General features: G+C 37.8%; 1 protein-coding gene across 3 annotated transcripts in view; it reads right to left on the bottom strand.

The window, feature by feature from the left end:
• TEX10 (testis expressed 10) overlaps positions 1-16,446 on the bottom strand; it is a 40,088-nt gene extending 23,642 nt beyond the window's left edge. Inside the window, exons 1-6 of one of the 3 annotated variants that reach the window (XM_019649499.1) lie at positions 16,249-16,420; positions 12,625-12,813; positions 10,429-10,668; positions 9,956-10,140; positions 9,323-9,566; positions 3,925-4,037 (exon numbers count right to left, since the gene is read on the bottom strand). In XM_019649499.1, coding sequence (XP_019505044.1) covers positions 3,925-4,037; positions 9,323-9,566; positions 9,956-10,140; positions 10,429-10,668; positions 12,625-12,804 — 962 coding nt within the window. In that variant the 5' untranslated portion in view covers positions 12,805-12,813; positions 16,249-16,420. Of the gene's footprint in view, positions 1-3,924; positions 4,038-9,322; positions 9,567-9,955; positions 10,669-12,624; positions 12,814-15,763; positions 15,970-16,248 lie in introns of those variants that run through there. The other 2 variants (XM_019649496.1, XM_019649498.1) reach the window with 2 other exon arrangements.
• Positions 16,447-25,878: the final 9,432 nt, after the last annotated feature.

Below are 25,878 nucleotides of genomic sequence, written 5' to 3'. Positions count from 1 at the left end.
TGCCTGCTCCATTTAGAATACTCAATCTATTAATGAGTAAAACAGTATTTCCTTCTAGAATAAATTGCCAAGACGACAGGTATGTAGGCACGGTTTAGGACACAGTTTTGTGAATAAACCATTTATTACAAATGAGGATTGTTAAGAGATCACGAATTAGAGTATATACTACTTAGTTCATTACCCAAGTTGTTATTTACATGAAAAGTAAGGGCCCCTGTAACAGTGCTTGGTAATCTTAGAAGTATTGTGAGATAAGACTTGAAAACTTCAACACACGAAGTGTTTTTTAAAGCAGATACTTATATTTGGTGGAGATCACAACAGAACTTGACTGCTTCTCACTAATCATGACTTAACAGAATCATTAACTTCTCCTGACCAGTTAAGTTTCCTTATGTGTGAAATAAGGAGACTGGTCCAGATAAGCACTGTTCTGAAATGACATGATCTTATAATTCACATATAAAAATCAGGTTTTTTTAGCCAAATTAAACACATTTCCTTAAAAATTGAAAGAAATTTCAAAAAAACCTCAAAACAGAATACCTTAATAAAAACAAAATTTACAACGCAGACTATACTCATTTCAGACTGTATATTCAACAGCACAGCTCTGAAGACATTATGCTAAGTGAAATTAAGCCAGACACAAAAGGATAAATAGAGTGATTCTATTTATATGAGATATCTATTGTAGAACAGTCAAATTAATAGGGACAGGAAGTAGAACAGTGTTTCCCAGGAACTAAGAGGTGAGGAACATGGGCAGTTATCGTTTAATAAGTAGTTTCAGTTTGGGAAGACGAAAAAGCTCTGGAAATGGCTGGTGATGATATGACGGTTGCAAAACAACGTACTTAATGCCACTGAACTGTGCACTTAAAAATGGTTACAATGGTAAATTCTATGTTATGTATATTTTACCACAATAAAAATAAATAATATCCTTTGTAACTGTATTTCAACATAGTATGAAAAAATTTAGACATCAGGTAAAATCAACTGGGGTTACATGCATAAGTGTGACGACTACTGGCCTAGCCCATTGTTGGCTCCACTGATTTTCACTTATGTTGCCTTCCAGTCTATCTGCTCAGTTTTCATGCACTTCCTTATGAAGTACAAGAGCAGCCTACAGTCCCTAGAAATGAATCACTGGGGAACCTTATGAAGAATAAGTTATACTGCCAATCCATTTTTGCTAAAAATCCCACAATTTCACCATCTCAGCCCCTTTATCAAGTTAATCCCTTTTCCACCTTTTACATCTTGGTCCATATCACTTCATCATGGCTGCCTTCCCTAGGACTCTACTTCCCCCCATGAAAGATCAGGACCAGCTCCTTTATATATACTTTTATTACCCTAAACTCTTCCTTCATTAACTTTATCACAGTTGGTCACTGATTCAAGAGTCACAGAAGTAAACATGTCTCCCTTATTAGACTACACAATCCACAAGAACTGGCACCTTACCTCTATCCTTTACCACTAAATGCTCAACACGTACTATACACCAAGTGCCTTGCACATATTATGAGTCCAATAAATTTGTTGAATAATGATGGTGCACCCATATACTATTGGATAATTTACTTGTATTTAATGGTCTACCAAATTCCATTAATGGTCTACCAAATTCCAAACATCCTAACCATGATTTAATCTCATTTTGATGAAAATTATATATGGAACCTCTTACAAAAAAAAAAAAATACACACACATACAATTCTATTCAGGAGTTCAAAGGCTTTCTGAAACTTATCCATGGACCTGATTAAAAACTTTTGCTCTGGTAAGAAATTATAGGGGGGGGGGGGACGGACAGGGACATCTTGTTCAAGAAAGTCTCTCACTATTTGACTCTGTCCCCTCTGCCTCCAGATGCTCCCTAAATAATCTCCCTAAAACATATTTTTGATCCAACCAAGAATTTCAATGCCAAAAGGATCAAGGCTGAAAGATAAATGAATTCCAAAGAAAAGAAGTTACTTCCAGCATCAAGGCTAGTGAATAGCAGAAACCAGATTTGACCCAGATCTGTCCCATGTTCTCCCTTACCTAATCCTATAGCTTTCTTGTAGGGTATCTGCTCCGGGTAACATCTCTCATTCCTTGCTCCATTTCAACCTGCTAAAATCATATTCATGCCCAAATATTACTCTTCAGTATAGCTTGTCTGTTTATCCTACCAAGGATCTGTCTCTTCCTATGAATTCCTGTAACACTTCTTCTATATTGACGTTTATATATCGTCTTATGTTACACATGTAAATTCCCTTTTGCTCCTGCCAGTTTTTGAGCTACTGTTTCTCAGCTTCAAACCCACCCTTCTACACTCTGCTCTGTGAACCTGGGGCTGAGACTCTGAGCCACATTTTTTTCCTTTGCAGCTGGCTTCTTGTTAGGCTCTGCCAATAAAGGGATACTAGAAAAAACTGAAAAGCTATAGGAGCAAGAAGGGATACTCTCCTTTCTGTTTGCTTCCTAGTTCTGTTTTTGCTTCCTTTTGCTGCTGGGGGAACCCAACAACTCTCTTCAGGCTAACAGCAGTTCATTCTAGTAGCCACAGCTGATTCCAGTTGGCAGTTTTTCTGACACAGAATGAGCATCAATCATCATGCCCCTAAGAAACACCAGCACCAGTCAGCCAGAGCCTCCTTTGCAGAGTTCTGGAACTCAGCCCCATCGGGCCCCTCTTCTGATCTCAAAGACATTAGCATCAGCTGAGCACCAACCCCTTCTCAGAGGTCTGTTTTGGCTTCACGTGGTGTCTTCCCGCCAGACTTCTTCCCCTGTTGTTCTCTGTGCCCTAGAGATAGTAGCCGCTTCCTGCAGTTGCTACCTCCATAATACCTTACTGTTCCCTTCTTTTCAGTTAATACCTAGTTAGCAATTTTTATATTAAATTGTTAAAATCACTGGTGTGATTTCTGCCTCCTTACTGGGCCATAACACAGTCTTTTGCCAATTTTATGGGATTTTTTTTTTCTTTTTTAACCAATTTTATGAAATTGCTTAGGGGAACAAGGAGAACCTTAAGACATCTAATTCTCTCTCTCATGACACTTTGTTTATAGTAAGCAACCAAAATAAATATTTGGTAAATGAATGAAAAGCTCATCTGCCTGTAATACAGCCTTATCGCTTCTGAGTATATTCTCTGAACACTGCTCAAACAGCCTCATTCTCTAGGTACTTTCTTCCTGTTCGCAAATTTAAGAACCTTGTAACAGACTTTAAGTCCCTTCAAGTGTTTGCTCCTTTGAGGGAACTGCACTTTTACTGTTCTAGCTTGTACCCACCTGGCTTGTTCAAGTTTATTAGATAACTTGTTTTTAGGTTATCTGCTCTCTGTTGATGTAAACATTTTAAATAGGTTCAAGGCTTACATTGTTAACTCCAGCTTCTAATCCAAATCCCTTTCTTTCTGCTTATTTTAGAAGGGATTTTTTTTTCTCCAATTCTCACGCTTTCTTCAGGCTGTTACTGATAATATACTAATGTTGATATTAGTTTCAGCTGATATGAGAGCAGCACTAGATGACTTTAACATATTGTCTTGCTCAAAGATAATTACATAGTGCCTCTCTCAAAGAAACCACCCACCTCAGCAAATTTTATTAAATTCATATTTATATAATTTGATACTTGACCCTCATTTAGCACCAGTCACTTTACAGATTTCAAAAAAAGAAAAATTTTTAAAAAGGGAAAATACATAAAAATTAAACAAAAATCCCAAGGCGTAAAGTGACTTGTACAAGATCAGCCAAACTACTGCTTTTATTTTTATTTCACAAAATCTAGATATAAACACCTCCCAGTGTAGCAAGTTCTAGTTTAAGGCTAATTATTTTCTGATAATTTCCAGCTTAAACAACTTCTCAAGTCTGTACAGTGGCCAAGAATCACGATACCTTTTATTCATCTCTTTCCTTCTGGGCTTGGTTATTTCTTTTAAGGCATATGGAAAATGACTCATAAAATGGTGTTTGAAATCAATAAGATAATTCTTTCGAAGCCACGACTCCTATTAAAATAAGCAAAGATTAGAAAAATCTACTAGACACCATTTAAAAATAACCAATAAAACTTTAAGCAGAAATTTGACAACCTGTCAATACTCAACTGTCAATTTACCATTATACTACACATTTTGCTGACATAATATGTATATAAATTTTAAAATCAGAATAAACTGTTAGGACATCCGATTTTCACCCACAGATCTTTTTTTTTTAAGATTTTATTGGGGAATTTGGGGGAGGGGAACAGCATTGAGGAATCGGGGAAGGGGAAAAGACAAGTTGCTGTCCTTTTGTTCTTCAGTCTAGTTGTGGAGGATGTGGCTTTACTGACCCATGTTGGTATGATCATTGCGCTCTCCCCGGGTGAGGCAGATTGATCACCAGCCATTGGACGGAAGCTCACAAAAGCGCAAGCCAGCTGCCAACCAGCCCCACTGCAGCCTACACCGTTGCTGGCAACTCCCGACAGCCCAGCTCCAGCTCCAGCTGTTGTTCACCATCTTAACTGTAGAGGGCGCAGCGTCACTGGCCCATGTGGGATCCGAACTGGGGCCCTGCTACTCAGAGCTGGCGTGTCACGCCAACTCCAAACCAACGCACCACTCGGCCGGCCACCCACAGATCTTTTGGGCGCTTAATAATTACCTTTACTTGCATTTATCTGCTGTTTAAAGAGGAGAAAAAGGGAGAACGCAATGTGCTTCTCTGAAATTCTTCAGCAATATTTGTGAATGTATCATTCCCTCCTACTTGAATCAGTCTAATTCCAGGTTACAACACTCTTATTTCCTCCTATCAAGAAGACCAACCATTTCATTTTGCAGGGACTGAGGTGTTTCTTTGGATATGAGACTTGAGGTGCTAAATAATAGCAAGTCACTGTACAGCTCCATAGTATCCTTTACTGGATTCTTCTCTTCTTCCGGGTCAATAAATACAGACTCAACATCTCCTGTTGGATTTCTAATAGGCACCTTAAATTTAACATGAATAAAGTGAACTGTCATTTAGACCCTAACACAGGCATTAATCCTTGCTCCTCTTTCGTCACTATGCATACCAGCAGTCCTGCTGGCTTTCCCAGAATCCAGCTATTTCTCACCACTTTAACCACTAGCTACCATTCTATTCCACACCACCTTTATCTCTTACCTAGATTACTGGAAACAGCCTCCTAATTGGTCCACGGCTTTTCCTCTTGCCCCACGTCAATCCTCTACAAAGCAGCCAGAAGCATGATTAAAACATAAATCATGCTTCGAAATAATACAGGAAAGGAGAAAGAGGTATAGGTAGGGCAGGACTGGCCATCCATGGGATGGATGGTCTGAGTTTGGGCTCCACAATTTTGTTAGGGCTGGATGGTGAGCACATGCGATTTCATTAATGTACTATTTGTAAATTCAACATATTAAAGTTAAATAAAAAATTCAGATCCTGCTACTCCTCTGCTCAAAAGCATCCAATGGTTTTCACCACACTCAGGCTAAAATCCAGATTCCTTACCATGGACCACAGGGTCCCACATGATCTGGCCACTGTCACTTTTTCTCCCTCATCTTCTACCATTATCCAAATACCTCACCTGCACAGGCCTGCCTGCCACTCCTAAATATGGCTAACTCGTTCTCACTTCAGGGCCTTTGCATTTGCTGTTCCCTGTACCTAGAAGGCTCTTCCCACAGGACTTAACAAGACTTGCTCCTTCATCCAGTGACATTCAAGTGTCATGAAAGCATTTCCTGACCACCTATTTTAAATAGCTCCCCCTCACTCTTTTCCAGCACATGTTCTCTTTATCCTGCTTTATTTTCATCTTTCTTCCTAGTACTAACATTATTTATTTGTTTACCATATATCAACCCCACCAGAAGGTAAGTACTATGAAGGCAAGCACCTTGTCGTCATGTTTCTCTGTATTCCCAGAGCCTAGACCAGCACCTGGTACATTGTAGAGCAGTGCTATTCAACAGACCTTTTTGCAATGATGGAATTGTTCTCTATCTGTTGTCCAGTGGTGACTAGCCACATGTAGCTGCTGAACACTTAAAATGTGGCTAGTGTGACTGAGGAATTGAATTTGAATTGATTTAAATAGCCACATTTACAGGTGATCGATAAATCTTTGATAAATGATTGCACCTGACTTTTCACAAATTCTAATCCTCATGGGAAAAAGAAAACAGCAATGAGACATATAGACAAAAAAGTAGCAAAGCATTAAATACAAAGCTAAGACACAACAAAATTTCTATAGTGTATAACTGTAATACTGACCCCTAAGGCTATTAGTACAGGAGCATAAAAACCAAAGTAAATAAAAAAGTTAATTTAAATTGTATGTCACTTTTATAACTAGCTATACAGGGCTGGCCGAGTGGCGTGTTGGTTAAGAGCTGGCTTGGGACGCCAGCTCTGAGCAGTAGGACCCCAGTTCGGATCCCACATGAGGGCCAGTGACACTGCCTTCTACAGCTAAAATGGTGAACAACAGCTCGACCTGGAGCTGGGCTGCCATGAGTTGCTGGCGATGGTGTAGGCTGCAGTGGGGCTGCATTGTGCTGCCATGAGCTACTGTGAATGTCTGGCAGCCAGCGTGAGCAGCCGGCAGCAGCGTGAGCTGCCAAGAGCCACCGTGAGCGCCATCCAGAGGCCGGCGACCGATCTGCCTCACCCGGGAAGAGCGCAATGATCACAATACCAACATGGGCCAGTGAAGCAATGTCCTCCACAACTAGACTGAAGAACAAAAGGACTATAACTTGTCTGTTCCCCTTCCCCGATTCCCCAGCGCTGTTCCCCTCCCCGAATTCCCCAATAAAATCTTAAAAAAATAATAAAAAATAAAAAATAAAACTAGCTATACATTAAGGATATGCACACTGTATCAGAAATAAGCAACCTCAGTAAGGATCTGAGTACCTAGCCACTGCAAATAAGATTTAATGTACCTTGAGATTTCTTTTCAAAGCAGAGAGTGAAGATTTTAAATTCCTAAAAAGGTTTTGAAAAAAATACCACTTGGATAAAAATGAAATGTCTCAACTGTGCAACAAATACTAATAAACTAAATGTATTTAGCAAAACCTAAAAGTAAGCAGTGATTCTAAGATTGCACGTTCGATTAGGATTCCAATTTATCAATAGAAAACCTGTACACTTTTCAAGAGAAAAAAGTCACAATTCAGCCTGTGGTATGTGACTTGAGTTTAAGGCTAAGGAATGCCATTTCATTCTTCCTCAAGATTGAGCTCTTACAAGTCACCCAATATTTTAGCTAGTAAGCTATATCTGAAGGTGAATTAGAAAAGGGAACTAACAGCGGTAACAAAAAATAAACTAAAATGAATTTTCATGTCACTTTATACAATACACATATTTATAATTTGTCTCTAACATATCCAGTTACTATAGTTCAACATAATAATTTGCTAAGGTAAATCAAAGAATTCTACCAGTGGATGCTTTTAAAAACCATTCCTATTTAAATTAACCTCCTCCCCTCAGTGTATTTCAACTTTATACAGTATTCCAATTTACTATTCTACACAGCCTTCAACAGTCTAAGCAAGTCTTCTGAACTTAGTATACCACATTAATAAATGCTAATAAATACAGGCATGTTGTAATAGCACAGAATAATTCTAAAGCATACTTTATCTGTAAAATTAAGGCAGTGTTTAGGTCCTTTGTCAGTGTTATGTGCAGGAGATGAACCAAAACCAGCAAAATGAATGAATCTGTATTTGGTCCTACCAAATACTATTACTAAAGCAATAATAAACATCAGTGCCCATAAGTAACCAAACACCAAAATGCTTGGAATTTTTATTTCTCAGCTTTCTAAAAATGAAGGAAAAACTAGATGCATGTTGAATATCATTACTTTTCATTTCTATCTTAGCCTTTCAGACAAAAATAGATCTATTTAAGACTGCAAATAACACATACTTTTCTAAGAAACTGTATGTATTATTGCTGTCACTAGCCTACATCACAGGTTAACTGCCATAAAGGACAACCAAGTTTGCTTTCGTAAAATCATACACTATACCCCTAACCATGATCTCTACTTCTTGCCAATGTATACAATGACTCATAAGACAGGCTCAAAAGTGTAATCAAAATGCCATCCTATTTGAAAAAACAATTCATCAAACATCCCTACAGATGACGGGTAGTTGGTTAACAGAAACAGTGCAAGCTCTTAAGCACACACCGTAGTACGATTACATAATGCTTTTCAAGATGATCAAATACTATTTTCAATTTATCCCTAGTCTTACTTTACGTAGCATACGAACTCATTGTAAGCTTCAGCTCGAAATAAAAAAAATTAATACGAAAACACTGCCTTATCAGTGTTATACATATGTAGGCAAGTTCAAGGTTTCACACCTGCTTAGTCAAGTCCTTGCAAGGAGTCTTCTATAAACCAGATGGTTCAAGGTTTAAAGTATTGTTCCTGAAGCTGCCCTTTTTAAGTGTGCTACCACTTTAATTCAACACCAATTAATCTCAGAGCTTGTCCTTCCCTACTTGCACCATGCACTACGGATTCTATTCACCATAACACAACACTTAAAAAAAGCTGCCAATACTCAATTCTCCCCAAACAGTAGATTAAATTTACTCATCAAGAAACATGTTATTACTATCAACTTTCTAGTAAGAAGCTATTTGACTTAGAAATCACTTAGGTTAATTTCACTCACACCCTACCTACAACTACAGCTTACCTGCTGTAAAGGTAACTTTTAGAAATGTTTTCTGACCTAACCTCCTTTATCAACAGGAAATAAAAACATACACTAACCAAGTTTGTGTGTAGCTTTTTTAAAACATTGTTTAAAAACAATTCAGGTTTGGTTATGAGATCTTCAGTTTGGTTCATTTCTGCTAAACTTGTGGCACAAACTGGAAGAGACTACTTAATAAGCAACCTTTTTAATCCTATCAGAGGCCTCCAGAAACTAGAATGCTCCTAATCAATCAATCTGCCATAATCAATAAATTGTAACCTTACTGTGAATTATACCTAATGAAAACAAATGAAGCCATGCACATTAAGTTATACATTTAACTTATTTTTTTTTAAATATTCAGATAATCTCACAAAATTATTTTAATTTGCAGTTTGGGGGAAAGGTAAGAAACAAGTTTACCGTTAAACCCTGGAAATTTTTTGGAAAATGCATAACCAATTAATAGTAATACGCTAGTATCTAATCCACACATTTATGATAAAAGGCATTACTAAGAAAATAAAGAGCTCATTAGTTCTCACCAATTTATGGGTTTCGTCTTGTTGTTTAGAGAGTTTCCACAGAAGGGAAATAATATCAAGAACTTGCTGCATAACCTGCAGTGGCTCTCGTTCTACACCATTTCCAACAGAAGCAGCTAGTTGTGGAGGCACAGCTTCAATCCAACACTCAATTAGCAATGGGATTATTATCTCAATAAATCCTTTCAAGTTTTCAGTAGATGACAGGCCTTCATCCACACTGCCTAGTCCTCCAACCAGGTACCTAATAAGGAAGGGTAAGAATGAAAAAAAATTTAATGCTTAAAAATTATTATTCCTTGCTTAATATAAATATTAAATATAAAGTACCAGTAAAATGAAGCACCATGAATTAATAATTACATTGATCAAGACTAGTAAGAAAAATAAAATTCTAAGATGACAAAGCCAAGAAACTATCAAGTTTTACTTCTCATTAGGCTTTGCTAGAAATGAATAAGTTAATATACTTTCAAATGACTCCTCCCATCAGTAAATAAAACCAAATCATGGGTAACTACATGAAAACGATGAAAGACAACTGCATGTCTTCCCATCATTAGCCATCAATGGTCAGCAGTTATAATTCAATATAGGAAAACTGAGTGTGGACATAACTGAAATCCTTCTTACCGTAGCCTGAACTGTGAACTGACATTTGGCTGTGAACCCCCATTTTCATAAACCTGGATGTGTTGCTGGTCGTTGGCATGTTCCTTCCAGTTGATAAAAATGGAGTTGCTAGTGGCATGGTTATTCTCTTTTTGTTCCTGAAGTCCTTCACTTTCTCTCAACCTACTGGATCCATCTGCCAAGGCCTGAAGGAATTTACTTAGTCTCACTAAGACTTTCAGCCTCCACTGCTGAGAAGTGAGTCTCCGATTAGGGTTTACAGAAAGTATCCAGGACTGGGATCTGTCTCTATTTATCAGTCCTTTGGACAGCTGCTGATGAGAAATAAGTTCTACAAAATTCTTAAGCAATATACTGCTACGGCCAGTAATGAGAGCTGGGTACTGTGCCAGCAGAATGTCCAGAACTTTTAAAGAGTCCTCCTGAATTCCTTCAGTAATGTGAGTCATGGCACTAGAGAGATGGGCACTTACCAAAGGAAAAAATGGAGAAATTTGTTCAGCTCGTATTTGGGGGGCCAGGAATTGAAGAAGTTGAACTGCTGCTAATCGTACATTAGCATCTTTATCTGTAAACACAGCAGCCACTTCACTTAATATGTTTGAAAGGTGTGCATCAATTATAAATGGGTATTGAGACAAAAGGTCTTTAAGTCCAAGAAGAGCACTTTGTTTAACCCCAGCATTGTAGTGATGCATCTGTGATAGCAAATCCTATAAATAAATATAAAAATGCAGGTTTTAAGTATACATTAACATACATACATACATACATACATACATACGCACATATATACACACCTACATACACGTTGTATCATTTTTCAAATAAACATGGTAACGAAAACTATGCCAGTAAACACACTCCTTGGGGAAACCGCTTCAATAAGTATTTCCAAATGTTACTTAGCTTTTATTAAGATCAGAAACACAGTTTTATCTTTAAAATAGTTTTAGCTTAATAAAAACATTACACAATTTTCCGTTAGAATTTTCTTTTTATAAATAAGCTGCATGTAAGCTTAGACACACTATCATTTAAAGTAACAGTGATCATCACCACTATTTCAAGACCTACTATGTTCCAAACATATGTTAGGTGCTTTTATATACTCAATTTAACAGGCCCTTTCTGCCTATTTTAAATGGTTTCTCAGGGTGTATATGTATTATATTCAGAGTATAACATCTGACAACTTTAGTTGTAGAATAATTTACATAATCAAAAAAACCTATGACTGCAAATACCTTTTTGATATTATTTAACCTTTGGAGCTTAAAAGCAAAACTAAAAAACATATATACCCACAGAGCTTTCACTAATATTTGTAACAGCATTATTCATAAGAGTCAAAAAAGTGGGAACAACCAAATGTCCATCAACTGATGAGTAATAAAATGTGACATAACCTTGCATTGAAACACTACTTGACAACACAAAGAAATGAAGTACTGCTTTGATACATCCTGTAACATGGACGAACCTCAAAAACACGCTAAGTGAAAAACCAGTAACAAAATACCAGGTATTGTGTGATTCCATTTATATGAAATGCCCAGAAGCAGCAAATCTATGCAAATATAAAGTAGATGAGTGGCTGCCTAGGGCTGAGGGGAAGGAATGCGGGAACGACTTCTAATAGGTATAGAGTTTCTTTCTGAAGTTATAAAAAGTCCTAAAATTAGGTCAGAGTAATAGCAGCATAACTAAATAATTTAAAAAACAATGAATTGTACACTTTAAATGGGTGAATTTTATCATGTGTAAATTACATTTCAATAAAACTGTTACATTTTTAAGCAAAACTATTGCTCAAACATCAATTAACTTCAAAGGTTTACTATGAACTTGTAATAAACTATGCGCTATGAGGGTTCAAAAATGAGTAAGACAGGGCCGGCCGAGTGGCGCATTGGTTAAGAGCTGGCTTGGGACGCCAGAGGGCCCCAGTTCGGATCCCACATGAGGGCCAGTGACACTGCCCTCTACAGCTAAGATGCTGAACAACAGCTCAACCTGGAGCTGGGTTGCAGTGAGTTGCCAGCGATGGCATAGGCTGCAGCCCCTGCTGCAGTGGGTTGCCATGGGCTACTGTGTGTAGCCGGCAGCCAGCGTGAGCGGCCAGCAGCCGCAGTGAGCGGCCATCCAGAAGCCGGCGACTGATCTGCCTCACCCGGGAAGAGCGCAATGATGGTGCCAACTTGGGCAACGTCCTCCACAACTAGACTGAAGAACAAAAAACAGCAACTGTCTGTTCCACTTCCCCAATCAAAAGGGCTGTTCCCATCCCCCAACCCCCCAATAAAAATCTTTAAAAAAAAAAAAAATGAGCAAGACAAAATCTTATCTCAATGAGCTACAAAAACAGCTGGAAAACTGAAACATCAAGAACCTGACAAATCAAACACATCAAAAAGTTAAACACAAGATATTTCCAGATGATAAATTATCAAATAAGTACACAAGTGAAAAATCACTGTGGATTTATTGTAGTTGAGCGAGGCTTTCTGGAAGAGGTAGGAAAGCTGCAGTGGCAACATCCTATCTGGGTAACAGATGAACTCCAAACTTCAGCTATCAATAAATCCTCAGTTAAAACAACTTTTCACAAAAACATAACATTCTAGATGATTTCAGAGACAATCTAACTTTATCAAAGCATGATTTACCTTTATGTTAAGTTTTCTATTGTTTGTTGGAAGTGTTCCATCCTCTTTGAGTTGCTCAGGCAGATGTATAGTCTTTGTTTTAAAGTTTGTAACAGTAGCATTTTCTAATTTGGGCTTCTTTTTACCAACTTTTAGTTTTACTTTTTGAAAATCATCTTGGCGTTTTCTTTTTTTGGTCATTCTTGAGTGCTAAACGAAAAGAATTTATTTTAAAAATGGATAAAGACAAAGATAAATTATTAAAGAATAAAGTATTTTTCAACATTTACATTACTCTACCATGTATTTCAAAGATAATGAATCAAGAATCAAAGCCAACAGTGACTATACCAAAGGATCAAAATATTAAATGGAAAATACCTTTATGAAGTACAAAAAAAAAAAATAGTTTAGCCAAGATGGTAACTGTCCCGTGTCATTGATTTGTCAAGGTTTCTTAGCCATGGACCCTTTTGTCAAGCAATGTGCTAAATGTAAAGCTTTTGAAAAAACATTTTTGAGGGGGGTAGGGGCTCAGAGGGTGGGTTGGAAAGCGCACAGAGTTGCTATCTACTAGGAAGCTCCTGGCCCCTAGAAGCCCCTGAGGAACCTCTAACAAAACAAAGTTTGAAAACCAATATTATTATTAATGCAGCCTGTAATAGTAAGGAAAGTTTCATGAACTTAAGCTGGGTGCTTGAAAAATGGGTAAGATTCAGATATGCAACAAGGCGAGTTAATGAGCACTTCATAAGCAAGCAAAACAGGGTACAGATCAGTAGAGGATAGGATAAGCCTGGTGTAGGCAAAAGTGAAGACGCCAGCATTCTGAACATCAGGAAAAGTTAAGACTAGATATAAAAAGTAAAGTTTCCAAAAAACAGAATTAAAAGTAGTATAACAGGAAATAATGTGTGACAGAGGGATAAGGAACAAGACCAGCTAGTCCACTATTATAATAACTCAGGCATAACCATGTCATCTTGTACTACATCCAAATTTTCCCACTTACACACAAAAACCTTTGATCTGTTCCTCCTACTCATTCCCAGGCCACTTCTTAAGTTCTTTACTTCTACCCACAGGTACTCTCGCCTTGTCTCTAGTGTCTACTCCCAACTCCATTTGCTAGAGTCGCCAGAGAGCTCTTTCTAAACACAGATCTGACCAAGACGCAGAAGCTTTTCAGGTGCTCCCTTACAGTGACCGTCTCAGCTAGACGTATCAGGTCCTTCCTAACTTCCTCTCCAGCCTTTTCTTCCTACGAGCTAACTTATATTTAAAAAGTAGCCTCCTATACCTAGAACCAGCTCAGCTCTTCTTGAAGCTTTCCACACGCTGCAAGAATAATGAATTCTACCTTGCAGCATTCTACCTTCCACTGTACACCCCACCCACTGGAGTGTGTTAAGTACCTCTGGAATAAATAAAACTTCTCCTGGCCTATCATAATTATCCTATGCCCAGCTCCTTTCTTTAAAGTCACAATGCTATACATGGGAGCACAAAAAATTTGGGTAAAATGAAGGTTTGCATTATTGTGAGAGTAATAAAATGGAAGATGCAAGATTGGGCTGCTCAAGTTCCAGGAATCCAGAAGCCAGTCACCTATGACACATCTAAGCTCACAGGACTGCAAGGTTTTACTACATTAGAGCCCCATGGGCTAGGATTTGGCTACACAGGTTAAGAACAGATTCTAGGGCCAAATTGATTAGGTTCTTATCCAGGCTGCAACTTTCTAGCTGTAGTTAACCACTGTTCTCAGTTTTTACCTACAAAATAGGGATAATACTTCTTCATCATACTGTTGTTATGAGGTAGGATGAGAATCAAATGAGTTCACTATTAGTAAAACACTCAGGACTGACTGTGCCTAGTACACTGATAAACATACAACCTATAAGCACAAACGTGTATACTTTCTTACAATCTCAGGGCTAGTGCATACCAAGCACAATACTAGATACATTATTTACATTAACACTCAATTCTCACAGTCATGTGAGGAAGGTGGAATTAAACCCATTTAAAGATGTGGCTCAGGAAGGTTTGTCTGTCAGTCCTTTATTAAGGAGTTGAATAGCGATTCATACACATGACAGAGCTCTGCAAAACCAGCTTTATGTTATACATACTGGAATTAAGGTGAGGACTGGAAAGCTGTGTGGCAAATGGCTCCCCTTGTTTCATTTATGTCATTCCCAAGTTTTCATCCCACCCACACCTCTAGTTATTCTAGTCTAAATAAATAAGTAAAACCTAAACAGAAGGACCTAATACTCACCTGGCCTCTTTTACTACAAAAATAGCTTTCCTTAATTAAGCAAGCACACTTTGTAAGCTCTCCCTACCATTTTATTAATAACTAGTACCAGAGATGGAAATAAATCAGAAAAATCAAATGAATTATCCTCCACGCCCCCAATCCTCCGTGCTATCTTTAGCCACTAATTACCTGATCGGTGTCCAATACAGTCTACTGTCAAACTTAGGCCATATTATCCGTCATTATCCACACTTTGTATTTGTCACACTGTTTTCCCTCCGTTTGGAAAATTAAGAGGGCTGATCGTCCTTCCTTGACTTTTTTTAAAGCTGGCAAGATTATCTTTATGGTATACAGAGAACATTTTTATACGAGGAACTCTTAAGTTCTATTAGCAATTTCTGTTATTTTCACTTAAAATAAAAATTTTCAGAGCACAGCAAATCAAATAGTCCGACTAAGCCACGTTTTACATTAGCCGGCACTGAGTAGAAGGTAGGTCCACTCCAGCCTCAAGGGCCGAACTCTCACAATCACTGGACATCCTACGTAGGTGAGCCCCCAAGTTTTTAAACTGAACTTCACGTAATCCAACTGCAGGTCTTCTAATTTCAACAAGAGCGATCCGGGCGCATCAGGATTTCGACCGAACCGAATTCCAGCTAATTTGTCTGCCACCTCATTACCCTCTCTAATTTCCAAATTCTTTCCCCTCCCCCCGAAAACTAAAATCAAGGAGAAAGCACACCGCACTCGGCCTCTGAAATTTTCCTCTCCAACCCTTTACGTTCACAAATTCCCCCAAAACTCTACCGAGGAGACCAATCCGAGACACCCGATTTCCCTTAAAGCAAATGATGCCCCAGACAGAGGCGACTCAAGAAAACAAACCTAAGGTCGGGTTCTGCTCGGTGCGGAGCGCTTCACCCTCCCACACCTGGATGGCGAGGGGGCCGATAAGGAGACGGCTGCTCATCCCCTCCCCAAGTCTTCGGTCCCGTATCCTAGAAGTGAAGACCCCGTGGGTTTTAAGACACTATCGTTTCTCCTACTCCGGTGGACCTCAGTCAGGACCACAGTCGGGGAAGTGGGGCCCAATCGGCGCACACCGGCCTGAAAGTAATCTCAGACCTGGAACCGCTCGAACCCGCCCAGTCAGTTGAGGCGCTTCAAATGCCCGCCGGCGCCCGCCCTGCGGAGGCTCAGCACCCAGGCCCTGCTCCGCAGGGGGCGGTGGCCGGGCCCCCGGAGAAGGGGGGGGGCGCAGACCGGCCACAGCCGGCCCTGCTCTCCTGGGCCCCCGACAGGGGGGCGACGGCTCCGCATGCAGTCCCACGCCTAGGGAGGGCCTGGCCCAATGGTCGGCGGCTACTCACTTGAAGGCCCAGCTGGGGCTGGAGCACAGAGGCAGAGAGGCGCGTCCGAGCAGAAGCCCACGGAGCGACAGCGTGCCCCACCGGCCACAGCCTCCCGCTCCTGGAGCGTGTTTTCAAATCGCCTCGTCCTCACGCGGCCGCGTCTCCTTCCGCCGCCCGGAAATAGGGCCCCTCCTCCTCTGCGCTGCGCTCACGTGACCTCAGCCCGCAGCCGCGCGCAGCCTGGGAGGCGGGAAGGCGGGGAAGCGCGGAGGCGGGAGTGGCAGGCCCCGCCCCCAGGAGGAGAGGGCCCGCCCCGGAAGACCGTGGTGCTCCTGGAAGGGGAGGAGGAGGGTGCAGGACCAGAGCACAGGCGTGAGAATAAGGCGTGTGAATAAGGCTGGGTCCTGGGTTCAGCCCTGATCTTCTCCAACCTGCATCGGGGTATCGGCCTGGTTACAACTGGTTGACGTCATGCCTTTTCTCCCTACGCTAGACCACAGTTCTTTAGACCTAAAGGCACATTGAGAGAAGAATGCAAATTGAATTGAAAAAGGGAGAAGTTTGGTACTGCAAGGACCATAGAATTCCTGGGGACATTGACGTGGATGGAGTAGTTAACAATTACTTGACAGAGGGCAAAATACACCTAGTTGCTGGAGTCTTAGTCGAGAAATTTCCCTAATAGTTCAGTTTCTCAGCATTAAGATTCCTGCTACTGAAATTAAAGGGCCCAGGGAAGTTAAGGGAGATTAAAATGCGTAGAAAGGGGTTGAGAATGCAAGGAGAATGGGTCTTTGAAAGACAGCCTTGCGAGAAAGACTGGCAGGTGTGGTGGAGAAAAGAGCCCCAGGTATGGATTCAAATGTGTCTCTATGGCTTACCAGATATTAAACTTAGTAAAGCTGACAATGGTATGAGTCTCAGTTCACTGGGTAGAGATTCAGAGCAGTGATTTGTGAGGTACGGAGAGACCCAAGCACTGGGACTAAGACCATGACTATTCTATGATCAGAGATGAAGAGGCAGACCATGATGCACCTCTCTCTTCCCTGACAACACACACACAACCACGATCTGCTTGAATCCACTATAACGTAAACATTTGGGAATCATCAGGATTATATTGGCATTGAAAATTATGAGACTGGATTGGAAAATGAAAGGTTTACTGCCATTTAGACATGTGCCCTGAACCCCAACCTCCTGTTTAACAGCTTATTTAACATTTCCTTGGGATATCACTATATATCTCAAGGTCAACATGTCCAAAATAGAACTCCAGATTTTTCCCCTGAAATCAACTCTTCCTCCAGCTTCTTCATCTCAAATAGCAAGCAACTCCATCCTTCCAGTCTTTCAAGCCAAAACCTTTGGGGTTTGGGCCTGGCTTCTTTCTTTCACAGCTCACATTTAACCCTATACCTCCAAACACATCCTGATTTCCACCTCTTAACACCACCTCCCTGACTGCCATCGTGAACCAAGCCATCTCATGATCACTGTAGAAGGCCTCTGAATAGATTTCCCTGCTTCTACCATTTCAGTCTAGTGTCTTCCCCTTACAGCCTGATACCAGCAGAGCAGCTGTGATTACTTAAAAATCTAACTCAACTCAAGTCACTTTTTGGCTTAAAACCCCTCAGTAGCTTCCCATTTCATTTGCAGTAAAAGCCAGAGCCATTATGATGGCCTCAAGGTTTGCTGTATTTTGACACATCCCCTAACCTACAGGTACTCCTACCATTCTCTTCTTTTGCACTCTGCTCCAGCTACTGTTGTTTCTTTGCTTGTGGCCCAGTGGGCCTGGGAGTGAAGTAGCTGACAGAAGTGCTGGTGCCTTGGCTAAGGGAAGCAGTTTATCTTCAGCAATAGTCAACTGTTGACATAAGGGAATGCAAATCACATTTTCAAGAAAAAAAAACCCCAGAAATTTAGAAATGTTTATAAGAAATCTGATCTTTCAAAATTGGTGAGCAAGTACATTTTATGTCCTATTTTAAAACACTGTGTGGGCCAAACAAAATGCTTATGAGCCGGTTGCCAGTTCACAACCTCTGTTTTAAGATATGAAAAGGATGTACAGGAAGATAGGCTTTTTCCAACTCTAAGTGGTGAACTCAATAATTACAAGGATTGTCTGCTTATCTGAGCCAGAATAGACCTTTGATAAATAACAAGGATATAACTAATCAAGGTCCTTGACCCATGCTAGAAAAACATGTACAGTGACCACACATTCTAGAATCTATAGGATATTCCACCTCTAAAAACCTGTCTAATTGGCCACACAAACTACAGTATTAGTTTCCTGGGGCTACTGTAACAAAATACCACAAACTAGGTGGCTTAAACAACAGAAGTCTATTGGCTGTCAGTTTTGGGGATTAGAAATCTAAAATTAAGGGGTTGGCGAGGTTGGTTCCTTCTGAGAGTTCTGAGGGAGAATCTTTTCCATGCCTCTCTCTTAGCTCCAGGTAGTCTTAGACATTCCTTGGCTTGTAGATGGTGTTCTCTCTGTCTTCACATTGTCTTCTGTCTGTGTGGGTCTGTATCCAAATTTCCCCCTTTTTTTTAAGAATACCAGTCATATTAGGGCCCACTCTAATTTCTTACTTGTATGCATTAATGACCTCATTTTAACTTCACTACCTCTGAAGAGACCCTATCTCCAAATAAGTTCACCTTCTTAGGTACCAGGGGTTAGCACTTCAACATATCAATTTAGAGGAACACAATTCAACCTATTACAGCTACTAAGATCTGTGCTCAGAAATGCCTGCATTTCACCATCTGAACATCCTCTCCTTTTTGTCTATGCTCCGAAGCCTCACAAGATTTTAAGTTAACTAACTTACTACTACAAAGTCTATTTAACATTTGCAGCTTCTCTTTTCATACTGGGCTTCCAGTTAATATTTGATTTGGAAATAGGGTACCACTTTAAAAAAAAATTGAAACCCTGTTAATCAAATAAACTCGATTTTGTAATGTCAAGGCAAACAATAAAAGCGTAAACATATTAAACTGGCTCTTTATGTTTCAGAGCTATTACTAACACAAAAAGCAGAGACTCTGAAGAAAGATGAAAAGGATGAGTTCAATTTTGGTACTATAACCAGGGACAAAAATTCAAATCACATTCTTTAGGAATTGATTGATATGATATATGCAAATTACTTGGCACACTGTCTTGGACACCATTAAGCCCTCGAAAAATGACAACAGATATCACTATTGATGATGTATCGTTGGGCCCTGTTTGTACAAAATGAAACTTTTAGTCAGGTTTCTTAGATAAAGTAACAGGAAACCAGTTCTGTCTTTAAATTAAAAGGAATTTATTGAGAGAATATAGAGTAACATGAGTGGCCAGGAAGACTGCCCATGCAGGCTTGGAAACAAACAGGAAGGAGGGAGACCAACTGAGAGACAGCAGTACAACCACAAAATCAATCCAAGACATAAAAATTACAAATGAGGAAGTAAAATTATCTCAATTTGTAGATATGATTGTATACCTGAAAAAATATCAACTGCAAAACTGCTACAAACAATAAGAATTCAGAAAGTGTAAGGCAATATGAAATTAACATTTAGAAATCAATAGACTTCACATACACAATCAATAACCAGTTAGACATATGATGGAAAAGGAGGCCCCATTTGCAACAGCAATCAGAACAGATAAAATTCCTAGGACTGAATAAGAAAATCCTAAAGATGTAAATTCTCCCTAAATTAATTGGTAAATTGAATGAGATCTGAATAAATGTGTCAACAGGTTTTTTTCCTAGACCTACACAAGCTGATTAAAATTTGTATGTGAATAATTAAACAATCAATAATAGCCAAGGAAATTTTGAAAAAGAAAAGGTATGGGGGAATCAGCCTATTAGATTTGAAAATATATTATAAAACTTCAATAATTCAAAATGCAGTTTTAGCATATGAACAGACAAACCAGTGGAACGAAACACAAAGTCTAGAAATAGAACCAAAGAAATATAAGAATTTAGTATATTACAATGACAACATCTCATAACAATGGTATAAAGATAAATGGTTTGCAAAAATTAGGAGCCATGTGGAAAAAGATAATGTTATACTTCATTTATGTCATTAAAAGACATAAATTTAAAAAACAAATCCACAAATGTCCCAGAAAACAAAATGGGTGAATTATTTTATGACTTTGGACTTCTACCAGAACTTAAATTTTAAATGGCAGATAAAAAATGTTTTAAAACTTTGATTACAGGCTTTGCCCAAACCTTTTAGAAACCTTCTTCATGGCCAAAAAATAATAAAGTCGAAAGACAAGACAAATTTGGAAAAAATATTTTCAACTCATATCACAGCTAAAGGATTAATTGTACTAATAAAGAACTCCTAGAAACAGAAAAAAAAGATCAAGTACTTGATAGAAAAATATTTATTTCCAGGTAGTTTACAGAAAAAGAAATATAAATCACCCTTCTGTAAAAGATATTAAACCTGACTCACAAAAAGAGAAATAAAAATTAAAAGATCACTTATAGTCAGAAATTTACTTTTATTACTATTACTTCAAAAATTTTAGAATAATAAATTACACACACAAAGCTACTCTATAATTATGATTAGTTTCTGAAAACAATAGGTGAGTAAACATGAGTCCCATCAAGTAAATAGTTCAATAGTTCTCCATAGTTTTGAAATTTTAAGATTAATTTTTAATTTCCTCACATGTGAACAATTGTTTTTTCTTACTTGTATGCATTCTGTAAAATAAAATGATGAGTCTGGAATTTTCTTACCGTGTTTATAGTAGATGTATTCCTAATTCAGTTATTACAATTTACATTTAATATAAAACATGGAATACAAACACACTAAATGTGAGAGAATGCTAACGATATTATAGGAAAATAAGCATTCCGCCTGGTGGAGGGTATAAACTGGTGCTTTTCAGGAAGACACTTTTCAATATGCAGTAAAAAGCTACAAAACAGTTTATACTTTGGACTTCCACTACTAGGGATCTACTCTAAAGAAACAACCATGTATGTAAATAAAGACTTATGTATAAAAAATTTACAAGAATGTTTATCCCATCAATGTTCACAGAGTGAAAAATCAGAAACAGTTTCAATGTCTAGCAGTTAAGGAATGAGTATATAAAGTATGCAAATCCTTAAGAAAATACATATTAAAACCTTTAAAAGCTACATTTTTAAAGAATATTTAAGGTTATGGGCAAAACTTCAGTGGAAAAATTGGGCAAAAAAGTTGACCAGAGGAATTTTCTTTTTGTAGAAATGTTCCACTTAATAAATGAAGAAGGAATGATAGAATTAAAAAAGTACCATTTTGCAACCCTTAGTAAACAAATGGATCTAGGTCATGGACATCAATAGCTGCTAAATCACAATGTGAAGCAGACATTATGTACCTTGTTGTTAAAGTACACAATGCTACCTTTTAAAAAGCCTTGTTAAAAAATTCAAAACTGAATCTGATCAAGCCTAGATCTAACTACCAATTTATGGAAATTAAGAACACAGGAGCATGTTAACTATACCACAGCAATGCAGTCAGCCCAATCTGGGTGTGGGTAACTCAACAAGACAACTGTTTCTTTTAAAAAATTGTTGTAAGGAATAAAAAGAGACAGTAGGAAGCTACAGATTAAGAAAATCTTAAACCATATATCAACCAATTGTAATATATGGACTTTCCAAGGATCCTGATTCAAACAAAGAAACTGTACATTACACACACACACACACACACACACACACACACACACACACACACACAGAGAGAGAGAGAGAGAGAGAGAGAGAGAGGGTGCCAAAAAAATGTATATACATTTTAAGAAAGGAAAACGTGTATTAAAATTGTAATACTCAATATATACCGATAACAAAAGATGAATACAATCATGTGTATATATTTTTTTGGCACCCTCGGTATACACACACACTTGCACACATAGAAATCAGAGAAATATGAACACTAGATATTTGATAATATTAAGGAATCATGGATTATGATAAAGGAATTATAATTATTTTTTAAAAGAGTTTCTATCTTTTAGAAAAACATACTGAATCATTTATGTTTGTAATGATGAAATGGAAATCCCTGTTCCACCAATTTTTGGCATCATAACTCTGGAAAACTTACTTAACCTCTCTAGGTCCTAGGTGTCTCCTCTGTAAATAAGAACTATCCTGAGACACAAAGGGAGTGTTAGACTTCAATGTTAGTTAACATAGCATTACCTCTTTCATTTTACCTGAAATTACCATTGCACTTTCAAGTACACTCCTGATAAATTTACTTTTTCTCCAACAAGCAGACCTATTATAGGTTAACACATAGAATATGATTTATTATACAAGAGTCAGACTTTTATATTATCCTTAGGGATATTTATAACATATATTTAAAAAATTTTTTCTACATAGCAATTGCAGAATAGTTTAAATTTAATCGTTCTCATCTGTTCACTTCAAAACATTTAGAAAGTTTTTGAAACTTACTTCCTAACTAATTGATATCATTGTGGGCTTTTTAAAAATAGTTTTCAAGAATTGAATATTTCATAATTTTATCTTTATCTAATTTTAGAGCCATATTAGACATATGGTTTTCCTTTTCATCATTAGAGGTCATTCCATCCGCAAGATAGAAAATTATTCATGTTGCTATTAATTTGATTCTGTAAATTAACAAATGGCAATCTTCTTTCTTTTCTAGGAGAGAAAAGCTCTCTATAAATATTTCATGATACCTCAATGGATTCTTGAAATGAACGGCAACTGTTTTGATGTTTTGAAAGAAAACTGTGCTCAATGATGCAGAAGTCTTTTGGGGGGAAATGCTGGTAATTTGTGCCATTACCTTGCTAACTTTACTTAAGTGACTGCAGGATTTGACTCACCCTCTGAAGGCTTACAGGTTAGCCTAGGCAGGCTTAGAGGAAGCTCACATTAACCAAGATCAAAGGGGCTAGTGCATAAAGGCTGAGTAACAATGTCTGGATTTATAACAAAACTATATCTGCTACAGAGACCAGAAAACTAAAGTTAATAAGCCTAGCACATCCTCTCCTGATGGGCACACTTCCATGGGAAAAAATAAAAATTATGAGCACAAGGTTGAATAGTGGACATGAAAATGGAACAAAGGGACTGAGTAAATAACCTGACTGATTTGCTTGTAAGAGACCTGATACACCCACTTCCCAAAATTGGATTAGATTTGCCACTGGGAAGGTGATTTCTGAAGTTTTCCAAGTAAGTGTCTTTCCCTGAGCAGTGCTGAATAAGCACAGCCAAAATTTTCTTCAGGGATTTCCCTTTTCCTTTGTTTAAAGACCAATCAATTCCTCTTCTGATGAACACATTCTTTAGCTATAAAACATACAATGGAGAAAAGAAAGCCTCTTCAATAAATGGTGCTGGGAAAATTGAAGAGCCATGTGGAAAAGAATGAAACTAGACTGCTGTCACCATATACCAAAATTGACTCAAAATGGATAAATGGATCAAAGACCTAAACATAAGACCTGAAAAAATAAATTGCATAGGAGAAAACATAGGTACGAAATTTACGGATGTTGGGTTTAGAGACAATTTTATGAATTTGACCTCAAAGGCAAGGGAAGTAAAAGTATAATTAGATGAATGAGACTATATCAAACTAAAAAGCTTCTGCACAGCAAAAGAAACCATCAACAAAACAAAAGAGGCAACCAACCAATGGGAGAAGATATTTGCAAACAACACCTTCAATAAGGGATTAATATCCAAAATATGTATATGAAGAACTTGTACAACTCAATAACAAAAAAACAAACAATCCAATTTAAAAATGGGCAGAGGACCTGAACCGATAGTTCTCCGAAGAAGACATACAAATGGCCAACAGATATATGAAAAAATGCTCAACTTCACCAGCTATTAGGAAAATGCAAATCAAAGTCACAATGAGATATCACCTCACACCTGTTAGAATGGCTATTATCAACAAGAGAAGTAATAACAGGTGTTGGAAAGGTCATAAAGGAAAAGGAACCCTCATACAATACTAGTGGGCAAGTAAATTGGCACAGCCACTATGGAAAACAGTATGGAAACTATGAATATAATTACCATACTTCCCAGCAATCCCTCCTCTGGGATTACCCAAAAAAATACTACCCAAAAAAATCTGAAAACATATATCCATAAAGATATATGTACCCCTATGTTCATTGCAGCATTATTCATGGTGGCCAAGACATGAAAACAACCAAAGTACCTTTTGATAAAGGTTTGGATAAAGAAGATGAGATACATATATACAATGGAATATTAGTCATAAAAAAAGATGAAAAACTGCCATTTGGAACAACATGGATGGATCTTGATATTATCATGCTAAGCAAATAAGTCAGACAGAAAAAGTCGAGAACCAGATGACTTCACTCATATGTGGGATATAAAACTGAAAACAACAAAGGAACAAGACGAACAAAGACACAAAAACACAGAGACACAGACAACAGTTTAGTAGTTACCAGAGGGTAAGTGTGGAGGGGGGTTGTAGAAGAGGAAAAAGGGGATCAAATATATGGTGATGGAAGGAGAACTGACTCTGAGTGGTGAAAGCACAATGCAACATATAGATGATGTATTATAGAATTGCACACTTGAAACTATATAATTTTACTAACCAATGTCACTCCAATAATTTAATTAAAAAAGAAAATAAGTAAATAAAATGCTCCACTGGCAATAAAAAAATAATAATAAAAGTAAATTCAACTTAGCTTTAGTCTGACAGTCCTAGAAGACATTCTTTCTTTTTAAGTGACATATCCCTACTTGAAACTAGTGTAAATTGTTTTTGTACTTTAACTCTAAAAAATGGAATTTTATTTCCCTTATTTATAATTTCTATTTGGGCTTCCCAATCACCACTACCTCCACACACATAGAAATCTGCCCCATAATATGATTTTTACTACTATTTATATGATTATACAAAACCAGAATTAGAAATGAAAAAGTTTCTTTTTGAATACTTGGGCAAACCAAATTGATTTCATGATGAGACATAAGAGTGTCTCAGAACTTCTGAGACCTTGTAAGAACATCATCTTCCTAATTTATGAATCTTAATAGTTTTTACTTTACTATCATTAAATCTAAATTCTAAATTTTGATTCTGTTTTCAGTGTGGACTTCAGATATTAGAAAACACAAGTGCTCTTATTTGCCCTCACAGAGTATAGGAAAAGACAAAGAAAATCTTTGAGTAAAATGTATTTTTTGAGTTAAGTAAATAAATAAATACACACACATTCATACATTCGCAAATATATGCACATTTATATCTGTATCAGTTGCAATTTAAATTAGAAAAAATATTTCAAACTCACGTTTTTCATTTTCTGCACCATTTATTCTTTTTGTGTGAAATATGACTACATATTTATATTACATATGATTACATTATACACATATGTTACATTATATATTATTTATATTACATATGGTTACATATGTAATTACTAGGGACTAATTAAGAAAACTGCCTGTCAATCAAATGGTTTACAGATGTTTCCTATTTATACAGCAGCTACTTTCTTTGTAAAGCAGTAAATCAGATGTTTGG

The sequence above is a fragment of the Hipposideros armiger genome, unplaced genomic scaffold, assembly GCF_001890085.2.
Source record: "Hipposideros armiger isolate ML-2016 unplaced genomic scaffold, ASM189008v1 scaffold_133, whole genome shotgun sequence".
Lineage (NCBI taxonomy): Eukaryota > Metazoa > Chordata > Mammalia > Chiroptera > Hipposideridae > Hipposideros > Hipposideros armiger.
Note: the sequence above shows the minus strand (reverse complement) of the source record. Positions and strands in the feature narration are given on the sequence as shown.